The sequence below is a fragment of the Hibiscus syriacus genome, unplaced genomic scaffold (genome assembly GCF_006381635.1).
Source record: "Hibiscus syriacus cultivar Baekdansim isolate YM2019G1 unplaced genomic scaffold, ASM638163v2 tig00111881_pilon, whole genome shotgun sequence".
Taxonomy (NCBI): Eukaryota; Viridiplantae; Streptophyta; class Magnoliopsida; order Malvales; family Malvaceae; genus Hibiscus; species Hibiscus syriacus.
Genome location: NW_024063209.1, coordinates 697,566 through 716,374, shown reverse-complemented (window position 1 = coordinate 716,374; position 18,809 = coordinate 697,566). Strand labels below are relative to the sequence as shown.

Sequence of the window (18,809 nt, the reverse complement as noted above, 5' to 3'; positions counted from 1 at the left end):
AAAACAATATTAAAATTAACCTACCTCAGATTATTTTTGCTGAAATTGTTGAAACTGTAAATCTTGTTCCTAACAAGAAACTCTGTTCATCTCTTGTTTACGGTTGCATTTTGAGTAATATGTTTTCCAAAGATGGGCTTAGAGTCGGTCTAGATGCTGTTTTCCCCCTTTAAGAAACAAATTAACCTTCTTTCCTTAATGAGAGCGGGATTGATTAAGGATAAGGAAACCGGTGAATGAGTTCGATCTTCTGCAAATACTCCGGGAGCTAGTTCTTCACAAGCTCCACCCGAAGCTGACGAAGATCTCGAGCTTGAGCAATTAATGTGAGACATCGATGAAGCCGAAGATGAGCCTGAGCAGCCCGAAGAGCAAGCACAAAAAACGCATCAAATGCCTCCATATTTCCAATCCTTTATGGAGACATTCGATTTCCGATACGCTACCATGGATTCACGCTTTTCTTCTATAGAGTCCCACTTATCCACAATGGGAGCTCAACAATTAGAAATTCTTCGGGAGATGCGTGCAAACAATGAAGCAACCAACGCGCGTATTAATGACCTCACTCACGAAATGGCCACTATGCGAGCTCGTTTTCCTCCTCCTGATCCTGATATGTGATTCTATGTTTTGCTTTGAACTCCGAACTTATTGTTTTAACATTTTGAATATTTTGGAATGTTTGAATTTGTGGATTGATTGACTTTGAATTTGTTTGGATTTATGAATGGTTAGAAATTATCTATTTGGTGTGATTAAATTTATTCATTATTGCATCATTTACTTCATGATTAGATATATGACCAATTTTGCCATTTCACATTAATTATGAATATTGATTATGAAACTAATGGCTAACGTTTCTCTTGCTTGTGATCTTAGCAGCTTATATTATATATAATCAATTGGCTAAATGATTTCAAAACCTTGTTTAAATTCTTTAAAATGTCTTTTTGATTTAACAAAAAGGGGGAGAAGTTAAATGTGTTTTAAATGATAAATGGGAGAAGTGTTAGTGTTAAAGTAAGGGGGAGTAATTTCAAAACTTGATTTCAAAATCTTAAAATTACTAAAATATTTTGTTATATCAAAAAGGGGGAGATTATTGAAAATATTTTGATATTTCGATATAAAAAATTAAGTTAAATGAATTTTAAGATTTTCCAAATGATTTTCTAAGTATATTCGATAGAATTATTCGAATATCAAAACATTGCTCCAAATCTTTCAAAGATCATTTTTAATCCTTACTCAAAGTGTAAAATTAAGTTTTTAATCTTAAAAAAATTTCAAAATAATTTTACAAAGTATTTCGAACCATTTCAAAGCCAAAAATTCCAGATTGCTCAGAGGGAACCGATTCCCCCCCAAGGGGGTACCGATTCCCCCTGAATGGTTTGGCTCCGAGAAATCCAGAATGCTCAGAGGGAACCGATTCCCCCCCCAGGGGGTACCGATTCCTCCCTTGTATAACGGTCGAAATATTTGAATTTTACACTTAGGGAACCGATTCCCCATAGGGGGTACCGATTCTCCCCACGCTCCAAACTGTTTTATTAATTGTTTTCACACTAAAACGGCTATATTATTTTCTCTAATCATCCCCAATGTTCAGAAGTGATTCAAGGTGTATTTAAGCAAGCTTAGAAGCCATTGATCAATAACAAGAAACATCAAGCAATTAGAATCAAGAGAGAATCAAAGAGAAAGCATCAAACCTCAAGTTTGAGCATTTCAAGCCTATTTTTCATTCAATATTAATTTTGCTTTCAATAATACTTATTGTGCTTAATTGTATTTATTCTTGAGTGTTCTTTCTTTGTTCTAGAATTGTGCAAACATATTTTCCTTGTGAGGTTTTCTTGTAAGTTTGCAAATTTGTATTTCTCTTTGAGAAAATAGTGCTCTCAAGAATTGGGGTATATTCTTGAGGGAGTTGTAAGGTTATCTCTTTGGCCTCAAAAGAAAGAACAAATTAGTGAATTTATTGGAAAATCCTTAGTGTGGATAGCTAAGGTAGTGGACGTAGACTTTGGTTGATAAAGTCGAACCACTCTAAATCACTGTGCAATTTCTTTCAATTTTCTGCAAAAGCTTCCACAAAAAATTTTATTGCCAATTCACCCCCCTCTTGGCCGATTCAGTCAATCGATTAACTCAACATAGTCCTATAAAATAAGATACACTCACCTTGGCCTCACTAAGTTAATACCAATCTCTCATCTTTCCCTTAATCGATCTTACTTGTCAAATGTTTCGGAACTTGTTTAGGCTTAATATCTATATAAATATAATTTCCAAGACTATTATTAGAAGCCTAAACCTTATAATTCGATGCTAATGACTTAAACTAATTTATTAAACTATAATTCACTTTTTCCTTTAGCGGGTATCGATACCCTTCTTAGGGTATCGGTACCCTCATTGCATTATGTGATTTTTCGTTTGAGAGGGTATCGGTACATGTTGAATGGGTACCGATACCCCTAGCCCAGAAATCACATTTTTATGCACGAAAATTACATAATTTCATCTCAAACACTTCATATTTCAACCTTTTTTGTATCATTAACTTACATACACTTACTTAGACCAATTTATGTTCATTCAATATCTCTTTAACTTAAAAATCCACTCCTCCACATACCATTCAAGAATCATACCAAATTTTCTATATGTTCTAAATCCAATTCTATTACTCCAAATCTCTTAATTCAACTATTGACAAGTCAAATTTAACTTCAAATTCTACTTATCCAATCTTTTCCAAAATTTCATTCAAAAACTCCAAATCTTTAATCTCTCATAATTCTTTCATTCTTTGCTTAAAAACTAACTTAAGCCTTCCTTAAGCTTTTCTATCATCTAATGATCATAACTCAATCTTAATCAACCAACAAGAAATCTTACCTTTGCTCTTGGCTTCTACACGTGAAGAAGAAAGGAGAATAAGAGAACTCTGGAAACTGGAACATTGTCTCTTTTCATTTCCACGTGTTACACCCTATATAAAGGAGGAAATAAAATCTTTCTTGTGAAATTACTAATATACCCTTAAAATTTTCCATAATTATCATCTAATCCAATAAGGAATTATTCCTATTTAAGTCATTGAACTTTTAACTTGTTTTGAAATTAAGCACATAGTTTTCAAAATTTGCAATTTAGTCATTGACCCTGATTTAGGATGTTACAAATCTCCCCTCCTTTAAAGAAAATCCGTCCTCGAATTTTCACTGCACACAAAATAAGAACATATCTTCTAATGTTCTTATGTTGTTTCCTTTACTTAATATTTCCTTCCTTTAGTTCTTCAACTACATTTTCCTTTATACATCCTTATAATGTCACTTATCATATAACCAGTAGCATCATTTCTTATCACTCAAAATCATAAATCAATCAAAATCCTTATCAATCTTTAATTGCCTTGCAATAATAACCAACTTTTATTCCATCATCACTTAATTACTTCTTAAACTTCCTTAATACATATAAATTATTCTTTATTTCTCCGACTAAATCTATTTGACCAAGAAACATAATATTTATCACATCTGATTCTTTAAACTTTATCCTTTAATTTCCTTATTCCATTATTCCTTTATTTATTCAAAATCAAATCTTCTTATACACAAATCATATTTTTTCTTTCATGCTCACCTACTCTTTTCTTATCATTAATGCTCATCTCTGATTACTGATCTTTATCACCTCTTCATAACTTTGATAATCAACACTCCTTGCACAAATCTTATTCTTTGTAAAGTCCTTGTTCAAATCACAATACACATATCCTTAACTTCCTTCAACATATTAATCCTTACCTCTTTCACTACATCACATTTACATAGTCAAATACATAACCATTTACAAATTTACACCACACTCTATTAGTTTAACTTGACATCATCTTTAATCTTTTAACTACATCCTTCATCACTTAACCTTGTCAATCAGTAACAGTTCCTCTAATCATATACACTCTTTCTGGTCGAAACTAACTAAGTATTAATTTATTTGACTCATTCAACTCACATTCTTACTCATTCAAAATGCAATTTTCCTGTGTTCAAACTCAAGCATTACAACTTCCTTTATCTTATAAACCAATCATCAATATACCCATTCTTAAAACCTTGCAAAATAGTACCTATATCACTTGATTTTTCTTTTAAATAATTTACTTTACATAATTCTAGCATAACTTTTAATCCAATCCATTACTTTCCTTTTTAAACTTAATTTCATATTCATTCTTAACTCCTTATTCAATCTTCCAGCATCAGACTCTACTATTTAAGCATATTTGTCTTTCATCAGATTTGATAATTTGATATGGAATACAACTAATTCCAACCAAGGTTGTATTTGAAACCCCAAAATACCAGTTCTCTTAATCCTTTTGAACTCTCTCTTTAGAACTTTAGCACTATAACACTCATTCCATTTGGGCACAAACCATTCACAAACCACTTACATACCTCATTTTCATTTAATTTAGCCTAACATTCATTCCTTCATCTTATCAGATTGCACTCTTATCCATACACGTTACAATTCCCTTGTTTTAAATTCATAAACTCTATCTCCATATATCTTATACACTTATCACTGATGTACTTATTCTTGAGCTTTTCTACAAATACTCACCACATCATTTGATCTTTTTAACGTTTTTATGGTGACACTTGTTCACCATATTCTATCTTATCCACGTACTAACAAAACTAATCCATATCGCTTTTCTGATTCAAAAAAATAAAGATCTTATATCACTATTCTAATATGATTTCAACTTTCTGAAATCAACCTTTGATCTTACGAGGCACTTCCTGAGGTGACCGCTCTTCATCCTGTCTGGCCAGGGCAGGTGAATAGCTATCACAGTCAGGAATATCGCCTTTCACTTTACTTCAAAATTATCATAATCATACTTCTATTATAACTTAGCAATCTAATACTATTAGCAAGACAAAACAATCCTTACACTATCATATCAGAAATTTTCACTCTATGTTGGCATGTACACATTTTAAAACTCTTTTACCTTCGGTTTAAGCCTATAATCGGCTAAACCTTAGCTCTGATACCATTAAATATAACACCCCCAACCCATCTCCGACCCGGATCCGGGTCTGAGGTGTCACATTGACTTTTCAAAGCATTTTCCTTTACAAACTGATTAAAATTCTAAATTCACATTTCAAGAAAATGAATATTTTACATTTATCAAATCAATTGGTTTACAAAACATATCAGAGCGTATTCAACTCAATCAATTAGTACATGCCAACTAAATTCAAAATAAACAAATACAATTAAATCATCTCTTTGATTTTCTGATCTGAACATTGTAAGGAATATGCTAACATGTCTTGCTCCTCTTAACTTCTCTTCTCGCTTTCCGGAACCTACATGTGAAACATTCACACGCTAAGTCTATGACTTAGTGAGGCGAATAAACATATAATGTAAACTCTAACTTATAATCATGCATAAACTATTACTACTATCATATCATACACAAATATATATCATTTCATACATCAAATCCACACATGCATATAATTATCTTCATTCATATTATTATCATTAATTTCTTTTTATCGTATAATCCTATACTTATCATTCAAACACATCATATCATATCATATCACCAAACAAGCACAAAACACCACATAGAATTTACTCATGTAATATCTTTTAGATATCCCATGTACACTTATGAGAACTAAAAATATGCTAGTACATTGAGATTGTGAACATATGATGTCACCACAGCTCGTATAATTCCCACTAAGTGGCATATGAAATTTGTCTTGAAGGACCTGTGAGTATGTCCCGAAGGACCTATGTATACTGTATATGTCCCGAAGGGCCGCGTAGACCCTCGACTCTTGGCATGCCAACTATACCTATAGCTCTCGTATCATATAACATGGACATTTTTCTTATACTTCATCTATTCATGTACTCATATCATTTATTCTATCACATATCACATGTGCATATGATTATCCATTTCATATTATATAACATATGTCAATTGAATACGTTCACATATCATCTATCATATAACTTATATCATTTCTCTTATGTTCATATGACATGTAAATCATTGTCATCTCTTGTTTTCAAATATTTCCCATACATTACATATATCACATATACTATATTTACATACTTCAATATCATGAAACTTATTTCTCTTTATTACATAAGCACTTATGCACATAATCTCATAATTCTTTCACATAGCTCATTATCACATTTCATAAGATCACACTTAGTCACGTAGTTTATTTCCATATAATTCAAATGTACATATACTCGTATAACTATTATCTTTTCTCCGGTAATCACATAGATCTTTTCCTATAACATATACCAGGTACATATAATAACTTATCTCATATCATTTATATATTGATTTCATATATTTACTTAGTTCAGTTTCACATAACTTATCACCTATGCAAGTCTTCTAATAAATTATCATCAAAAGCTCCTATAACATCTTCATATGGCTTTATAGATTTTTACCATATACCTTATTTATTTTAAGTTCATTTAAGCCTATATATCTTTTCCACCTAATTTATCTTACATGTTCATATAGTCACTTCTATCAATGTCTCCTAATTTGTATACTATTCTCATATTTTCCTATAGGTCTTTGCTATTTAACTTATCTTATTTGTTCATGTCATCCCTTTATATTCAAGTTTCCTGATTGATACATTATTCTCATTTTATTCTATAACTCAATCTTATTTAGTTTCCTTCAATTCACATTAAATCATGTAACTCTATTATACTAATTCTCATAATTAATTATACCACTATGTACTTGTCCAACTCATATTTCTATTATTCATAAAACTTTTCCACATAATTATCTAGTTTATATCATTTCTCATAGATTCACTTTCATCATATTCTCTTATTTGTACGTATTTTATCTCATAATCATATATTCCCATTATCATATGATTTATGTTTGTTCTCTTATGACTCTTCATAGACATATCTTTTCATTTCCCTATATCACGTAGATCTTATCATATAACTTATCCTTTATACTCACATAAATTATATAGCATATAAAAGAACATATCAGCTCATATAATCAACCATACATACATTTCATGTCATTCACATGCTTATGATCAATACTTCATGCATAATAAAATAACTATCGGAAATAGACTTATCATAAGTCCAATTTTCTTATAGTCCTATAAAATAAGATGCACTCACCTTGGCCTCACTAAGTTAATACCGATCTCTCATCTTTCCCTTGATCGATCTTACTTGTCAAATGTTCTGGAACTTGTTTAGGCTCAATATCTACATAAATATAATTTCCAATACGATTATTAGAAGCCTAAACCTTATAATTCGATGCTAATAACTTAAACTAATTTATTGAACTATAATTCAATTTTTTCTTTAGGGGGTATCGATACCCTTCTTAGGGTATCGGTACCCTCATTGCATTATGTGATTTTTCGTTTGAGAGGATATCGATACCTGTTGAATGGGTATCGATACCCCTAGCCCAGAAATCAAATATTTATGCACGAAAATTACATAATTTCATCTCAAACACTTCATATTTCAACCCTTTTTGTATCCTTAACTTACATACACTTACTTAGACCAATTTATTTTCATTCAATATCTCTTTAACTTAAAAATCCACTCCTCCACATAGCATTCAAGAATCATACCAAATTTTCTATATGTTCTAAATCCAATTCTATTACTCAAAATCTCTTAATTCAACTATTGACAAGTCAAATTTAACTTCAAATTCTACTTATCAACTCTTTTTCAAAATTTCATTCAAAAACTCCAAATCTTTAATCTCTAATAATTCTTTCATTCTTTGCTTTAAAGCTAACTTAAGTCTTCCTTAAGCTTTTCTATCATCTAATGATCATAACTCAATCTTAAATTCAGCTACATATCAACCAACAAGAAATCTTACATTTGCTCTTGGCTTCTACACGTGAAGAAGAAAGGAGAAGAAGAGAACTCGGGAAAGTAGAACCTCGTGTCTCTTCATTTCCACGTGTTACATCCTATATAAAGGAGGATATAAAATTTTTCTTGTGAAATTACTAATATACCCTTCAAATTTTCCATAATTATCATCTAATCCAATAAGGAATTATTCCTTATTTAAGTCATTGAACTTTTAACTTGTTTCAAAATCAAGCACATAGTTTTCAAAATTTGTAATTTAGTCACTGACCCTGATTTAGGATGTTACTGTCACCTTACAGCCATCATGAAGAGGATGGAAGAAGGAGAAATACGGGAATTGGCGCGGTCGCAAGTGTTAAATCTACCAAGCCAGGAAAAAGACTTGGCCCGATTGATGGGATCAATGCGGCCAAGTAAGGATCAAGGCGAGGCAAGGTTGTTGATGTTGAAGCAGCTAAACCCGGAAGAAAGCCCGAGATTGTAAGTATCCAAGCAATCAAGACAGGGGAAAGACTTGGTGTGGCTACATGTTTCAAAGTAGCCGAATCAATGAGAAATAGTTGTACGACTACAAGTTCTCAAGTAGTCAACCCAGGATTGAAACATGACGAGACTGCGGGTGTCAAAGCAGTCAAGTACAAAAAGGGACTCGGTATGATAGCAAGAGATAAATCCATCAAGCGAGGTGCAAAGTGAGCAAGTCTACTCACAATATTCCAGGATGGAGGCGTGGTCCAAGTTGAGGCGTCTCAGGCATAAATTGACACTTAAGGAGTATGTGAGTCGATTCAGAAAACTCATGCTCAATGTCCCAAGCTTGACTAAAGAAGATGGATTCTTCACCTTCATGTTCGGATTGAAGCCATGGGCGAAGAGAGTGTTGGAGCGAAGAAAAGTCAAGGAATTGTCTAAATCCTTGACAACCGCTGAGTCCATCAAAGAATTTGGAGTCAAGAAGAATAAGACTTCCAAAGTAAAGCCGAAAGCCGAGGGTAGCGGGAAGAGATTCCGTGATGAAGGCAAGTCAGAGGATGAGGAATGTTTTTCCTCGAGTGGTAGAGAAAATCCACTCAATGATGAACCAGATGGTGAGTCTGGGGAAGATGTGTGCAGTTTTGGCACAATTTCAAGTCTCAAAGATACTAAGCTGAGGGTAAGAGTCGAGCAAATGAGGGGACGCAAACTTAAGATGCCAGAAGTGTTGCAAAATTACCCGAGGGGAGTCGATTCATCCAAGGTGATGGATGAGCCCAAGATCAAGTTGTCCAGAGAAGAGGATGAACCCAGGATCGAAGAGGCGTTGAGAGTTGGCTCAATAAGGTTCATTTCTGCCAAGGCGAGTAGAAGTCAAGTGCAAGAAGAGTTGTCCGTGTCCAAGGAGTTTGTCGAGCATGTTCGTGTAGAGAACATGGCTTCAGAGACCATCTTAAGAGAATGGTTGAAGCAGGGGCTTGCAGAGGATGTTCAAGTGAGGAACAATCCTTCAAAGACTAGTGGACAAGAGTCGAAGGGAGCTAAGACGTTAAGGGACAAGGCAACCACGGAGAAACTGCCCAATAACAAATGGGTTTACATGACGGTGACTACGGACAAACTGAAGTTGTGTTCAGCTTCAGTTGGTATGCTAGAGTAACGAGACCAGAAATGCTGATTCATCGATCAAGGTGTGAAGACAGATTAAAATCAGTCTTCAAGTGGGATATTATTAGAAAAGTCAAAAAAGGGGGCTAAGGGGAAGTCAAAAAGAGGGGCTAAGGGGGCATCGAATTCGGTGGAATTCAGTGCATTTATTTTGTTATTGAAAATGGTATTGATATAATTGTATTTTAGTCCCTGTACACTTTAGGATATTTACAAGATTAGTCCTTAAGCTTCAATTATAAATACCCTAACCCATTTAGCTTCAAAATCATCCCAAATTATTTCTTTCTCCCAATACTAGAGAGATTTCTTGTGAGTTATGAGTGTTTTGTAAACACCTGTAAATTTTCTCTCTTTAGTAAAATATCTGCAGCAGTCCGGAGACGTAGGCATAATTGGCTGAACTTCTTTATCAATTTCGGGTATTATTTTTCCGCTTTAATTTTGCATTCTCACTAATATGGTTATAGGGAAATTACTCGTTTTCGTTTATTTCCCAACAGTTAGGGAATAGACTTATAGTAAGGATACCAAAAAAAATGCTCAAAGCTATGTCTTTGCATGCTGGTATGATAAAAATTAGTGTATTCGTTCCTAGTACAATAAAAATGACTACAAATTATGGATATCTAGTATCTATATAATCACAAAAAAAAACAATGAAGTCCTAAAAGTTCATTGAGATTATTGGAAAAGAGAAAAGAAAAGTGATTTATTAATTAAGAACTAGATACAAAATTACATATACAACTAGCAAAAGAGAAGATAAACCAGCAACAAGATCATTACAAAGCAAGTTAATTCTACCAAAAGGATCTGAGCTTTCCGGGTTTGAAAAATGGCTCCCATATATAAAAAATTCTAGTAGAAACACCATGTTTCATGGATTTGTAATTGAGTTTAGAGAGAAGGCCACCATTTATATAATTAGTCTTCCTCAAAACACCAATACCATTAAATTTCCTCAAATCTTTTCTTTTAGAGAAGAGATGAAATCTTTGATTCTTCCCCATTTAGCCTCAACAGTCTTTTCTTCCTTCTCGACAACTTTGGCTTTGGCCTCATAATCTCCCTATTTCTTTTCCAATGCTTCTAACTCCACTTTCATTTTCTTCAAACTTCTGAATATCCCTTTTCGTTCAACAAACATACTCTCCATTTCCCTTTCCGCTTCTTCAACTTGCTCCTGTAAGGGAGTAAGTTTTTGCTCTACCTGTTTCACCTATGATTTTATGAGTAATCCTCGGCTTCATAGATTCCTTCTCACTAAGGTGGTTTTTATCCTCTTCTGCTTTCGAAGCTCGGTCAATTACTTCTTTCAAGCTTTCCTCCATGGATAAAAACTCATTTTTTTGCTCAACTATAACGATGGCAGAGGAACTATTAAAAACTAGCAAGGATCTTGAATGCGCTCTTAAGTGGAGAAAATTTCCCTGAATTGTAAAACTCATCAGGGGTCGTATTCAAGGTTTCCTCTAATTTAACTAGTGTTTGCTTTGCTTCTTCTTGACAAACAATGATTTTAGAGCTCGAAAACTTAGACTCTAATGTAGAAAAGAATGTGTTCATATATTCCTCGATAGGGTCTTCAGGGTCAATGGCCTCAATATCTTGCTGATAGCTTGAACATGATTTCTTAGGCGGTAATTCCAAATCTAAACCAGTTTGATCCCTCAATTCCATTACTGATTGCTTCATCAATGATTTCTTGAACATGATTCTGCAGATATTCAAAATCGAAGCTAGAAGTGTGGCATTTGGTAAGCTTAGCACATCTGGATTTTTTTAATGGCTGGTTTGTTTCTCCTGTTGAGCTCAATGTCTTATTCGACAATATCCTTCATTAGACTCATTACTTGCTCAACAAGTAATCCAATGGCCTCATGATCTTCCTCCGTCGTCTTCTTTCTTCTCTTAAATTTATCAGCATCTTTCACGGTATTAAATTTACAACATATTTCTTCAATTTCCTCCTTGTTTTGATCATCAGAGTTCCACATCTCCTATCGATCACTTTGCTTTTAAAACTTTCTCCTGTTGGTTTTCTTATAATGATCGTCTCTCTCGTCTTTCACAATCTTTCATCACTCGGGCAATCCATCCTGCAAGTAATGACACATTCTCATAACAAAAATTATAGCTATTGATTTCAAGTTTAATTTAATCAATTGAATGTCAATCAATCAATCAGGGATCAAATTGCAACCATTTAAAACTTGATATACTTGTTTATTTTCTACAATAAAAGGAATCATCCATTAGAAAAACTCATTTATCAATCATCTACTTGTTTTCGATTCACTTTAGATTTATAAGCATCAAACAAGCATACAAGGACCGAATTGTGATCATTTGAAAATGTCAGGGAAAATTTTTAAAAGAAAAATCCCTAATGTCTTAGTCAAATAGAAATCAAATATGTATCAAGTAAAAATTGAGTAAAATATTGCGTATAGACAATTCAAGGTTCTTACTCAATAAGAACTATTTTATAAAATCATGAAAGATGAGAGACTAATGTGTAAATATTAGTGAAAGAAATAAAGAGATTAGGAGTAGTGAAACAGTCATGGAGAATGATGGGAAGACGTGCAACAAGACATGCAGTTTTTACACGTTAATCCACAAGAATTTTTTATTAGTATGGACAGATTATAAAATATTATCTCGTGATTTTTCTTAGTTATTGATAACGTATATATATACTATTGATATCATAGTGTAAACATTTCTCTAAGGCCTGAGAAGACTCCCTAATCGTAGGCTTAAGATCTATCATTCATGTAGGGTTAAGATCTATCATTCATGCATGAGTGGGACTAAATTGGGAAATCTAGAAATGTGAGGGTTAAAATTGGAATTTTTGGGAAGTTGAGAATGCTTTTTAAAAAATGTCACATGATTAAAGTAACAAAAATTATAACAAATTTAGTTTCTTATTTCTTAATAAAATATATATTATGTGAGAGAATAAATTTCAAATTTATAAACTAATTTTGATTAAATTTGTAATATGATACGTATATAAATTTAGATTTGGTTCAATAACGGACGATGTTGTTGATCAAAATTGGTGATACGGGATTTTGGTCAAATTTTGTGGTTGAGAGAGTTTTCAAGAATTTTTTAAAAGATTGAAAATAAATAAAACAAAAAATGATATTTAGTTTAAAATGTGCAGATCAAATTAAAAAATAATTATTTTTAACATGTCAAACTATTAAAATAATAAGAGTTAACAAGATCGTGACTAAATTGTAAGAAATATGTAAAATATTGACCAAAACGTAATTTTAAAAGTTTAATAATTAAACTAAAACAAAAATGTCTCAATTTACCTTTCCTAGATTCTATATTTTAACTGCTTAACAAATTAAAAACACATTGTATATAGTTATCAAACAAAAACATGTTATCTTTTATTGATTTTTAATTTAATCAAACAAAAGAAGTGCATTAAGGAAAGAAACAACAAAAACCAAAGAAACTTTGAATCCTTGGCATCCATCCACCCACAACAGATTTCCAACAACAAACTCCAAATAACCCGAAACAGAAACAACTAACCCGAGTAGTTACAAGAAACAGAGGTCGTCGATGAATACGGAGAATCCGAATCTGAAGACGGAGACGACAACAGCTCCTTCCCACTATCATCTTCCATGTTCACCGCAACACCAGCTTCGATTGCATCATCCGGTAGACATTTATGATTAGCCTCTTCTTCGTTAGGGGACCCTACACCAAATATCAAGTCCAAGTTATCCTGAAACCCCGTATCATGATCGAACAAGTCCGGCAATTCATCGTTTCCATCGAGGGGGGTGTTTGGGACCAAAAACGATGTCAACTCTGAATCCATGCAGAAACTCCATGCTAGCTCATTGCTATCAGTCGGCTCGATGCCGGCCATCGTCGTAGTCGGACTTTCAATGCATGGAGGAAGCTGCATTTGCATGTACTGAAAACGTTGAGATGTTCCGGCTTCTTCTTGCTTCTGTACTTGTTGTTGTTCTTCTTGCTGCCATGACGGCTGAAGTTGTTCGTTTTCTACAGATTCTGCTTGCTGAGCTTCACCGGAGTCTGGAATTCGATCTTGCGTTTTGTCGAAAAACAAAATACCTTTCTGCTTCAAACGGTCGATGTAATGGCTAACATCGAAATTGGTCACGGCATTGGCCCCCCTGTGTTCCAATGCTGCCATATCATATGCAGCTGCGGCTTCCTCTTGTGTGTCTTAAAAAAAATTGAAAATAAACATAAATAAATGATTATTTAATGAATAAAATCAGAGCATGCACAGATAAATAAATTATTTATGATAAACTATATCAGACCATTCAGTAAGAAATTAAATAAAGTGGGTCTAACCTTTTAAATTTAGCAGGTAAAAAGGAAAGATTATGGATTCACGTGCCGACATTAAATCTTAATAAGTTACTCTTATATTTGTATCCGATACTCAACTGGGAGTCTGAATAAATATTCGATGTTTCATTCAAATCTACACTTATTAGGGTAACATGTTGGCATAATTGAAGGTGATTGGGTTTGCTGCAAGGACACAACAACAAAAAAGTAGCACTATAAGGAGCATTTTCTTCCTTGATATGGTTGCTTGGTAGTCTAAATGTCTAATACAAGAAAGAAGATTGTTTAGGCCACCATTTGAGAGCTTGATGAAAGGGCACTCAACGACGGAAGGCATCGATCGGTCGAGTCCCACTCGGAAGGGAGGAACCTGATGATATTTTGGACCCTAACAATGTAAATATCTAATATTTGATCCTAATTCCATCCTTGTAGATAACGGGTGAGACAGGTCGGAGTGCCTTGTTCGAACCCTAAACCCCAATTGTTCAAACAAAGAATGGGTTGTTAATAGGAAGGGTACCCCACTACCCATGTGTTTTCTTGTCTCTCCCTTGATCCTAGCTTGTAAGTAGTAGAAAAATAAATGAATTGGGATAAAAAAAGTCACGTGACTTTGTTCCAACCAATCTAATTTAGGCAATCTAAATCCATCAAACTAAAAGACCAGATTCCATGATTTTGACTAAACAAAAGGAAAGAATCTAGGCAGATTTGACGCTTAACGTGTCCGATTTCCCCTTAATTAGTCTAATCCCTTTAGAGTCAAGACAGGACAAGTTAGATTTCCTTAATAAAATTTTGGGATCAAATAATACTTTTACTAATCAAATCGAAAATAATAATGATCTTTTAATAATCTAAAATAATTATAAGGTAATATGTATTCATAATTTTTAAATTAATTCACAATATACATATATCTTACTGATACATCTATTTAAATTCACGATCTTTAAATAAAACAACATTCTCTTCAACTAACGAGACCATTTGATGGGTTAAAAAACAATAACGATAAGTGTAATAAAAAGTGACAAATTGATTTTTAATTCGGATTTAATATAATTGATTTATGTAATGAATGAATATTTAAAATTTAAATATTATTTAAAATCATAACAAAATCTTGACAATTATTCTAATCAACAATTGACCAGCTAAGTAAAACCTAAAGTGGGGACAAGTTGCATTTAGGTGACCTAAAGCAAAATCTAATCTTCTCACAGGGCACGTGACCACTGCAGCCTCTTACTCGGCAAATATTATCTATATATACTTAAAAAGGCAACAGAATCACTTAATGGGAGAGTAATGGTCACGTGCCATCCTGCCAGTCACTTTCATGCAAACTAAAAAAAAAAAAAAGTTGTGAATCAAGACAGATATATACAGCTTAATTACATAAATGCCATTGATAATTAATTCTTTTTAATGGTGTAGGAACAAATCAAAGCAAGTTGACACTCATGGCAGTCGTGTGGTGTGACAGCATTTGAGTGGTTCACGTATATTTATTTATTTTAATAATTAAAAGAAATATAAAAATGTAAACGTAAAATAAAAAGTAATAATATCATTTAACTATTAAGAAAATATTGTTATCTACATTTAATTTTCTTAACCTTTAATTATTTTCTGTCACACAATTATTTATTTTCTAATATTTTATTAATTTTCCCAAAGAAGAAAAGTTGTTTCGGAAGACAAATTTTTTTGTTATTTTTTTAGCAATGCAAAGTAGGTGCAGATATATTGCAAAAGAAAAAATTTAGAAGTACAGATATGTCAAACATCTGAACTCTCCATATGATATTTAATAAAAATAAGAAATATATTTTATATAATTAGTATATAAATTATTTAAATCATGATATTAAATTTCATTTTTATTTTATATAAATTAAATTAAATTAATATATAATATTTTTTATTTTAGTAAAAATATAAAAATTGTAAATTATGTTAAATCAAATATGATTGAAATCGATTTTTTAATTTAACTTTTAAGTAAAAGAATTTTAAACTCAAATCGAACCAGGTTAAATTTTGTTATTATAATATTAAATTGAATTCAAATAGATCAAAAACCTTTCTTAATCACCCAAATGTCTTCTGGTCTCAAACCCATAAATTTAAATATAGGATAAAGTACACAAATAGTCTATAATTATAGAGTATTATTTTGTTGAGTCTCCGATTATTAAAATTTATAAAATAATTTTCTAACTATAGAGCATTGCATTCTTAACTCATTCGACTATTAAAAGTTATAAAATGGTCATCCGACTACTTATAAGTTTTAGACTTATTCTTTTTTGTTAAAAATTGATGATTGTTTGAGCTGAACGTTAACATACTGGTTGAGATATGATAATCGTTTGAGATTATGAGATCAAATTTTATCATATCTCGATCTTCATATTAACATCTAGCTCAGACTGTCGAATAACTCAAACTTTTTAATAATTAGTAGATTGATTTTCAAGTTTAATTCTAGTATCTTGATATATATATAATATATATATATATATATATATATATATATATATATATATATATATATATATATATATTGATTTCTAGTATTGGAATAGAGGGTTGCAAAGAGAGCTTACTATAAGTGCCCAGATAGAGATATTTGTTCCCCAAAACTCGACCGATCCGAGCTTCCCATCTCCCGTTATGATGATGCCTGCCGAAAACAAAATACATATTTCAATTTATTTAAAATTTATTACTCCATTCAATTTATATATCGGTTCAGTTTAATTTTATATAACATCGATGTAACATACTATATTGTTAGTACTACCTGGCTACCCCACGGTACTTGGAGACTCCTCTAGAGAATCCACTGCTACGACGTCGTAGAGATGCCAAGTACTCTTCCTTCGTCACTTTCTTCATTTCTTCCATCTCTTTTTCGTATCTCTCTCTCTGCAATAATCACATGATAATAGTTTTTTACTCATAAAAACCACCATTTTTATTAATTGTTTAACAGTAATGATAATTTATTAATAATATTATTTAAATACCGGGAAATTTAAGGTCGTTTCTGGCCCCCAATACTTAAGGACAGCTAGATCATACGTTCGAGCCGCTGCCTCCTCACTATCGTAAGCCCCTACATTTGGTAATGTGAATTGGAATATATCTAAATATTATTAATTTTTATGTTAAATTAGTAAAAATAATTAAAAAATTATTTAAAAATATATTTACTTAAATTAAACACTTAAATAGATCGAAGGACTTTACCTAAATAAACTATGAAGACGGCATCAGGAAGCGCAAATTACGTTGACAGATTGACCATATACACAATAATTTACATTAAAAAAACAAACAGTCAGTAAAAATAATACTAATAAAAAACAAAATTACATAAATCTCCTTGAATTTATTTTTCTTATTAAATTAGTCCATTAAAAAAAATAAATCAAATTTACCTTGTCTTCCTTTCTTGCTCTGAATATTGTTCCAAGAACTCTTGTCCCAAAGGTGAGCCTCAAATCTCCCAGTCCATCTATGCCTGTTTAATTTTTCCAGTATCAAATCAATATTTCACTATTAATTTTCACATATATTCAAAAAAAAAAAAAAGACCTGGTGACTCCTCTGTAAATGGAGCTTCTTCTGACATTATTGTTATTAGCATTGCCGTTCTGATCGGGGGTTTTTCTAGCCCTTTTGGCCTTGGGTTTCTCCGGCAAGCTACAGGAAGTCTCCGATGATGATGAAGAAGATGATGATGATAATGGCGATGAAGATATTAAGCAAGAATTAGATGAAGAACAGCTTGGGGATGTCTTCATTTTAGCAATGTGAAGCATTTTGGTAACATAAATACACTTATACATATATATTTATATTGTAAATGGTGAAGGTGAAAATGATGGGTTTTGGGTGGTGGCTAAGAGTAGTTTACCAAAAACAAAGAGAAGGTGGAGGAAGAAAGGAAAAAAAAGGGAGAGGTTTAGTAGAAGAAGAAGAAAACCCATTGATGGTGGGGTTAAATGGTAAGGTGTGGGGTTGAGTTAAAATTTAACTGTTTGAGTTAATTGAGAAAACAAAATGGACCTAAGCCCCTAACACTTGGCTTGCTTGTGCAGCCACGCTCCCAATGGGAGTTGTTTGCTTAGGCTGTCAATTTTTATGGTGTTTTCTAAGATTCTTCTCTTTTTATATTATTATTTTAAGCGTTGAGGTTAAGATTTTCAGTAAATTTTTAATGTTTAAAGTTCTAATGTAACAAATCTATCAAGTTGTCTCAATGGTTGGAGAGAATGTTATTAGTTTTAGAGGTCTTGATTTTAAGTAATTACGTGTGATTATACGGGTTACCAATGACTTAGAAATATTCTAAATAAATAATGTCTTATAATTACATTCTAGACTATTACAAAAATTTTGAATGTAATATTTTTTAAATTTTATTTAAATTTAGATTGAATTTGGTTCCTAGTGCGATAGATATTTAATTCAAGTTCGATGAAGTTTAATTTGACTCTAATCATATTAATCTCCATCTTTTAAGGTTTTTTTAAGGATAAAGTCGAGTTGAATTTAGGTTTGAGTTAAAAAGAATCCTACTCGAGAATAATAATATAAATTATTAGGGATAATTGCTATATTATCCTTCTTTTTATATTTGTTTGATTATTCTTATTTTACCTAATAAAAATAAGAATATATTTATATATTTATGTCTACGGGTGGTAATCGTGTGGGGAAAAATTGAAAATCGTGGGTATTCGATCTGACGGGATGGGGAATAATTGAACCGTACTCGC

General features: G+C 32.1%; 1 protein-coding gene across 1 annotated transcript; it reads right to left on the bottom strand.

The window, feature by feature from the left end:
• Positions 1 to 13,111: 13,111 nt before the first annotated feature.
• LOC120172820 (ethylene-responsive transcription factor WRI1-like) lies at positions 13,112 to 17,963 on the bottom strand. Its single transcript, XM_039180181.1, has 7 exons — positions 17,623 to 17,963; positions 17,466 to 17,548; positions 17,275 to 17,283; positions 17,052 to 17,140; positions 16,826 to 16,950; positions 16,629 to 16,705; positions 13,112 to 13,875 (listed from the first exon to the last, which is right to left on the bottom strand). Exons 1-7 carry the CDS (start codon positions 17,874 to 17,876, stop codon positions 13,202 to 13,204), a joined length of 1,311 nt encoding a protein of 436 aa, XP_039036112.1. The 5' UTR covers positions 17,877 to 17,963; the 3' UTR covers positions 13,112 to 13,201.
• Positions 17,964 to 18,809: the final 846 nt, after the last annotated feature.

Coding starts and splice junctions, on each gene's coding strand:
- LOC120172820 (XM_039180181.1), bottom strand. CDS start 17,876: ATGTATAAGTGTATTTATGTTACCAAAATGCTTCACATTGCTAAAATG. Junction 16,951..17,051: donor AAACGACCTTAAATTTCCCG/GTATTTAAATAA, acceptor TGATTATTGCAG/AGAGAGAGATACGAAAAAGA. Junction 16,706..16,825: donor AAGTACCGTGGGGTAGCCAG/GTAGTACTAACA, acceptor TGTTTTCGGCAG/GCATCATCATAACGGGAGAT.